Source organism: Wyeomyia smithii, chromosome 3, assembly GCF_029784165.1.
Source record: "Wyeomyia smithii strain HCP4-BCI-WySm-NY-G18 chromosome 3, ASM2978416v1, whole genome shotgun sequence".
Taxonomy (NCBI): Eukaryota; Metazoa; Arthropoda; class Insecta; order Diptera; family Culicidae; genus Wyeomyia; species Wyeomyia smithii.
The window spans coordinates 86,882,725-86,889,836 of record NC_073696.1 but is presented as its reverse complement, the minus strand read 5'-3'; the positions used below and the strand labels follow the sequence as shown (position 1 = coordinate 86,889,836).

General features: G+C 38.6%; 1 protein-coding gene across 1 annotated transcript; it reads right to left on the bottom strand.

Moving 5' to 3' along the window:
* Nucleotides 1-422: 422 nt before the first annotated feature.
* Nucleotides 423-3,344, bottom strand: LOC129731588 (translocation protein SEC62). Its single transcript, XM_055691694.1, has 4 exons — nt 3,157-3,344; nt 1,820-2,614; nt 1,493-1,752; nt 423-1,331 (listed from the first exon to the last, which is right to left on the bottom strand). Exons 1-4 carry the CDS (start codon nt 3,190-3,192, stop codon nt 1,238-1,240), a joined length of 1,185 nt encoding a protein of 394 aa, XP_055547669.1. The 5' UTR covers nt 3,193-3,344; the 3' UTR covers nt 423-1,237.
* Between the last annotated feature and the right edge of the window lie 3,768 nt (nt 3,345-7,112).

Sequence of the window (7,112 nt, the reverse complement as noted above, 5' to 3'; positions counted from 1 at the left end):
CCCGAGGTGACTGGTGAAAGACTGGCTAAGATCGACCATCCTGGGCACTTACAATTCGTTCAAAACCGAGGTACCATAACCTGGAAATCGCTTGTTAAGACCATAGGGCAGGCATCTCATGGGGTGCCGCGTTAATTTTCCTAGATTAATCGCTTGAAATATTCAAGATTATTCAAGAAATAAATGCAGAAAATAAATCATTTTGAAAAATGAGATAACTAACTTCACTAGTAAAAAAAGGTTTTCATACCCGGTAACCGACTGCGACTGTGGAATGCTTGACAAATGGCATGATGAAAAAAAAAAACTTGAGATGCAATGAAAAAAACAAACTAACTAACCAAATTAAACAAACATTAGCCTAGAGCATTTGACAAAAGGATGTGACAAAAATCCACTACGCATCGGAAACTAAACAGCCCTAACGTTTATATCAATGTTTATTGGTTTTATTTCTATTCTCATTGGAACATTAGCACTATCATTAAAAATTAGAGTAAAAAATTTACCACAGTTACCAACCAAATTATCAGTAATCAATTAGATGTAGCGCTACTTTTTTAATTGTACTAGTTGTTGCCAAACGAAAGAAAAAGAGGGAAAAACTATTTATCACTGTTCGAATCGCACGTAACACACTACATTTTATGCGTAAGTGAGCCTTTTTCGTTTATCTTGTTAACCTCCGTTGCTAAGATTTTATAATCACACCAATATAACTTTCTTATCATAAGCAGCTTGTTTTGAAAATTCGTTATTTCCAAAGAATCGAAAGTTCAAACATTTGTTTATGATTTGCTTTTTGTAAATAAAATCCTCTTTATTATTCGCATCAAGAACTTTCCAACAAATGTAACCAGAATCCGGTAAATGTTTCTACGGCTAGAGTTATCTAGCACATTCTAAATAGCTTTTCAGTGGCCTCAGTAAATCAGATCTTGCCTAATCATGCTGCTGTAAGGTACTAACATATGTTCGCTATACTGTTGTAAACCGTCTCATCGTTGCTCCTTTTCTAATCTGTCAAAAAACGGCTAAACTAATGTTATTTTATCGGATAAATTTGTTGAAACTAAACAAAAACAAATACAAGTAAGCAATAAATACAATTGTTGTAGCTCCATGCGTAATAGATTGCCCATAATAGGTAGTAGATATACTTGCAATGCTTCCACTAAAGTGCAGTTGTCTAAGTGTCTGTTCTAGTAGCATGCTGTGTGTGGATGTCTTATGCGGCTTACGAGTTGTCCATCTCATCGGGGTCCACCATTTCGAAGTCTTTACCGGTGGAAGACCGCTGAGAGCCCTCCGATTCACTCTCCGATGGTGAACTAAAAGCGGAAGTAAATTATTAATCGAATGTGAAGCATGTTAAAAATTATTAATCGATCAAACAAGAACATGGGAACAAGCAATTAAGAACGAGCAATTCTTATCCATGCTGGCTGTTTTCTTATCTTGAAAGTGAACAAAAATCCTGAATGATACTTACGTTTTGCCCTTATCACCATGATTTTCTTCCTGGCCATCGCTAACATTAGCAACATCTTCTTCGAGTTTGATAGCTCCACGATGCCTTAGTGTACTCTGGCCCGATGATTTCAATTTAAACTCGTGCTCTTTAACTTCGTCTATTCTTAAAGGAACGTTTGTGTCAGCAGTTTCCTCCTCGACGTCACTGTCCTTGTCACGCTTTCGTTTTTTGTTCTTCTTGTTTTTATCCTTGTCCGCGTTACTTTCCTTGTATTCATGCTAGCGAAAAAAAAGAATTTCATTTATTAAAGCTGTTAGATCCATAATCACCAAATATAATACTTACATCATACAGTGGCCAAAATGAAGCGAAAAATCCTACATCTTCGGTCAAATTTGGTAATAGCCAGAAATGATGCTTTCCCCCCGTTACAATCCACACGAGACAGAAAATGACAAATCGAAGAACGGCAAGACCGAGAATGAATACCAAAAATCCGGCAGCCGCTATACTGAGATAGTAGACGCCCTTTCGAAGCAGAGGTGGCCACAGCGGGAACAGACAGATTACGATTGCCCCTACCACCAACAAAGCACCGAAAATCCAATAATGCATCGGAATGGGATCATACAGCCAGACGTATGCTTCATGGCCATCGACAAACAGTTGTTCCGGGTGCATTTCTACTCGAATCTTACGCTTCCGTTTTTCCTTCTCCGCTGTGGTTTTATCTACCTTTCCACCACCTCCCTCAGCATGGCTACTTTCACCTCCATCAGTAGGTTTCTCATCCTTACTTTTATCCTTTTCCTTTTCGGGTGTCGGTTTTTTGGATTTTCCTCTCAGTTCCTGTTCACTAACAGTAACCTTTTTTGCTCGATGGAAAAACTTGTGATGCAACATTCCATCCATGAAGTCAATCACCGCTTGGCGATGAGGGAATAAACAGTTGTCTCCCTGTGCAAATTTAGACGCCAGCAAGGCATCCACAGCTCGCCCCGACGAAAAATACTCAACATTATGGTTCAAAAATTTAGTTTTCTTTGTCGGTACATTAGATTTGAGCCATTTCGCAACTTTGTATTCTTCTTTTGTTGCTTTCTCCAGCTCTTGCTCTGCCCCACCGGGGCCAGTATATTCCTAAAAATTCAAAGATTTATGTTATTGTTATGGTCAGACACATTTTCCACAATCAACGTGTTTTGATTAGAAACACGTCGTCTAATTTCTTATCACATGACAATCATACCGAAGAAAGCCAAATCTGCCTTGCGATACAACTCAGCCCTATTTCTATCGGGTTTTTGCTATTTTATGCTATGATGCTGATAAACTTCGCGAAGTGAAACTGTGCTGTCCCGTTACGTCAAACATAGAACATACATAAGAACCCGGAAAACTCCACCCAATGCCTCCAAGGCAAAAGAACTTGAATGTCTTTAAATATCAAAACGCAACGAGTTTGGCATGCATGAACGGCAAATAAGCAACAACCAGCCGATTATTCATAGATTAAAACTGTAACACCTGTGCAATCTGAATAGCAACACAAATACAGTAGAAAAGGCAAAAACTTTCTCTCAGCCACAGCGGTCGAATTTTTCACACCGATGTGGACGAAAAGCAAACATACGCAAATTACACTTCTGGCATCAAATGTCACACGATTTTCGATTACTTACATCCTTACGCTTTTTTGATCGCCGCTTATCAGCCATCGGTGAATCCTTTTCGAGTATTTTTCCAGCTGCTGCTATTCCTTTTATGCACTCGTCATAAAGATACTACGCGTAAATGAGCAAACTCTTCTCTGAAATAAAACTGATGACGGTACGCGTTGCCCCACCAACACCCGCTTCCACATACGCAGAACAAAACATTAGCATCGACAAACGTAATGAGGCAGACTAAACCGATCGTTTCTTTCTTAAGTATTTTCTCTTTAGAGAAAAAGAGATGAAGCAATGCTTTGGGTCTACATATCGCTGTAGTACTTTCAAATGTAATTCACAGTGAGAGGAAAGAGGCTAACTTGCACTGTCATCTCTTGACAAAGAGAGATGAAAATGAACCGTTTCTTGAGAGTTCGAAGCTGGTCTTTGCATGAGGGGTGAGCAAATGCATCTATTTGGACGAAATTATCAATTCTCGCCAAACTTGTGAAAAGGGCCTATGTTCCATATGTAGACAAACTCGTTCCTTGATTAATACCGGGGTAATGTCCAGCTCTAAGACAAGTCGCGACAGCTGATCATCGTTACATGCAACCAATTGCGACCAGGCTGCTGATTGGCTGAATCCGATAGCGCAATCGTCAAGTAGAAAATTTAACGAGGTTACTTTTCACTCACACTTAGGGGCCGTTCCTAAACCACGTGGTCATATTTTGATCACTTTTTATACCCCCCGTACCCCCCCGTGGTCTTTCGGTCTTTTGGCCAACCCCCCCCCCCCCCCTTGCGACTTTAACCACGTGGTCTTTTCATTTGTCAAGTGCCAAAAATTCGCTTGAATTTTTTACATTTTTATTATTAAACTTTCAGTACATTCTATATTTCTAAAATGCAATAGCTTCATTCTGGAATTGGTATACACGAGAAATTATATGTCAGAAAAAAAGACCACGTGGTCATTTCGTTAACCCCCCCACCCCCGTGCGTGGTCTTTCGTGGTCTTTTGACAAACCCCCCCGTCTCCCTCTTTATGACCACGTGGTTTAGGAACGGCCCCTTACATTTAATCACCGAATTCGTTTTTTTTTTCACCGACTTTTCAACAGCTGAGCGCTCGGTAAAACGTTCGGTAATATAAACCACTACCGACCGATCAGTAATCAAATTGTTGTTGCTTTCTGTCATTATTACCGACCTAATTTGTGAAAACGGCGAATGCATTTAGTTGCCAAAACCACCGATCAAATCTGTAAGTTGTGTAAGACAGTACCGAAAGATCTGTGATGTTTGTTTTTTGTTCACTTTAAATTATTTAAGAAAACCAGAAATATGACGTAAATTTATATTAATATTTTTATTCAAATGTTATTAAAAAATTTAACTATCCAGCTTTCCACGAGCGGTAATGGCGGACAGTACTTCCTACTGAAATAATTTAGGAGCTAATTTTCAGTGCTGCTCAATGGGTTTTGTTTAAAAACTTAAAATGGTTTCTTCCCAGAGATAGCCGCAATACGTCTCGTACATGAACAGTAGGGTGGCAATAGAAATCGACTTTTCGAATTTCGTTTAGAAGTAGGGCTCAATAGTTTCGTCTTTGGAAAAAGTTCCCATACTAAACTTCAGCTTAATCTGACTTCGAGAACACGAAAGTATTATTTTGTGACCAATGAAAAAATGCACAGGTGGTTCATAAATTTTTGAATATTGAAAAATTCTGATGCCAAATGTCTTAAAAATGCATGAAACATCGAGATCTGGTGTTATCCAAAAACAAAAAATCAATTGGTTAAAGTTTCACTTTTCGACTGAACGAACTTCTAAATGCGTCATTACCACCCTAATGAACGGTATCAGTAGTAAATGCATGTAGCGATTGTATATGAATACCGGGACAGAAACATGTCTGGACGTGCATAATATGTCCTAAGAAACACGTCCACGCCATTGATAATCGTGTTTAAATGAATTCTCAAAAATGAATGTGGTCCTTTCTTGGTTCCTTTTCTCTGCTATTTTTTCTATCCGCAACGCAATGCAAACTGCTCAAACTGAAGCTCTTTGTTCTCACGCAATGTGTCACAAAAAGCAGCACAAATTGTTGTTTCGTTCTCCCTCTCTTGAAATATTTCTCACTTGGTGATATATTTCATAGTCATTTCATTTTTGCTCTTTCTCTTTGTGCCTGTTGGTTGTCAAAATGTGTAGGTACCGTTCTCGTTGTGCCATGACGTAATATTACCACACTGAGCGCAATGAGTGTGCGAACTGTTATAATCTAAAATGTTTTCAAGTGAATATTCAGAATAAAGTACAAAGCATACAAATACGGGTGTAGTAAGAGATCCGAATTGGATAATCACTTATATCAATTACCAAAAGATCTAAAAGTGCGCAAGGAGTTAAAACGGTTTTGCGTGAAGCATAAGAACAGCATACCGCTGCACAATTTCGGTAGTAAATAGTGTAGTGTAAGCTTATTCCTACTTTTGAAACCGTTCTAGATTAAGTTTGGAACATACCTGTTGAGGCATATTGCTTATGCGGAGAGTACAATTCAGATGGGCCAATGAATGAATCATAATCTTTGATGGATGACACGTTTGATTTTAAGGATAACAAAGATGCAGATTCTCCGGTAACCCTCAGCCGGTAAAACTATCGCCTGCAGGAGGAATTGTGCATAATGCTGCTAAAAAGCATTAAAAACATTCAAGTATTTTCCGAGTAAATGGCATCACTTACGAAAAATACAACAGGGATCATCGAGGTGCGTGAGTAAGAAGAGTAAAAAGCCAGATGTCTCCCCTAGAGTGCCTACACGCTCGTAAATAATAACTCTAAAATGAGTAACATTTGACGCATTTTCGTAAAAAGTGGAACAACTCTTAAATTGAGTAACTCCACAAATACTCAAAACTGAGTAACACTAGGCGTCTTTAAAATAAGTCATTATTACTCAAAATTTGAGTACGACATTACTCATTTTTTGGGTACAGTTCAGTTTCATTACTGGCCAGAAATCCGCCACGGCCAATAAACGACACTACATGTTCATCAATAATTACCTTGCAATAAAAGTAAAAAGTTATAATCACGGGAATGGCATCGCTGTCAGCTACCATACATTTGACGCGTTACCAACATCACTGGCACTGGCACCCGAAAAATGGGCAGTTTACCCTTATCTTTTGTTGATTCGGGCAAACCGGCTAAATGTTGACTGCAATTATTAATAGCATATCAAACAGTTTTGAGCAATTTCTTAAGGTTTTCACATGGTATGTGATATTCTAAGTGATATTTTGTACATTAATTGTGTCTCAAAGCAAAGTAAAGCAAACTGTGACAGCAGAAAAGGTAGTTTTGGGACAAATGGTACAGAAATAGATGTTCGTAACGCTTGAAGGCTACCATACCATTCTCTTGGTTATAATGCCATCTGAGGCGCACACAATTAAAAAACATTGTCACAAACTGAATCACATCGAAATCATCTTTCAAAATGGACGTCGTTACATGCGACGTTACTCAGAAAGAAGTTATATGAAGGGAACCCAAAAAGTGAGTCAAAGTTACTCAAAATCAAAAAGGACTTCTACTCATTTTTTGGCGTCTACGAACATCGTTCTAAACTGAGTCAGAGTTGCTCAGTTCATGAGTTATTATTTACGAGCGTGTATATACAACTAGAGTGGCGCCGTGTCATCCAAAGTAACGCTGGTAACACTGGTAACACTGAACATCCTTTCTCTTTTCCCCACACGTGTTTAATAGGTTGTTTGCTCAATTGGAATGACACTGACAGATAATTTTTATTTCAATTTTGACAGTGTCGCCACTCTATATATTTACAGGCACTCTAGTCACCCCTTAGCCTTTCACGCTCACTCTGGGCTACTCAGCGGCTGAGTTGAATTTTATTCATTTTTTTTCAGTTGTTCGAAGACGTCAAAAAATGAGTA

What these genes read in the sequence shown, in the direction of transcription:
- LOC129731588 (XM_055691694.1), bottom strand. Translation starts at nt 3,192, where the DNA reads ATGGCTGATAAGCGGCGATCAAAAAAGCGTAAGGAT. An exon ending in CATTTTGGCCACTGTATGAT is followed by an intron (nt 1,753 to 1,819) that starts GTAAGTATTATA and finishes TTTTTTCGCTAG; the next exon opens with CATGAATACAAGGAAAGTAA. An exon ending in CATGGTGATAAGGGCAAAAC is followed by an intron (nt 1,332 to 1,492) that starts GTAAGTATCATT and finishes TTCCGCTTTTAG; the next exon opens with TTCACCATCGGAGAGTGAAT.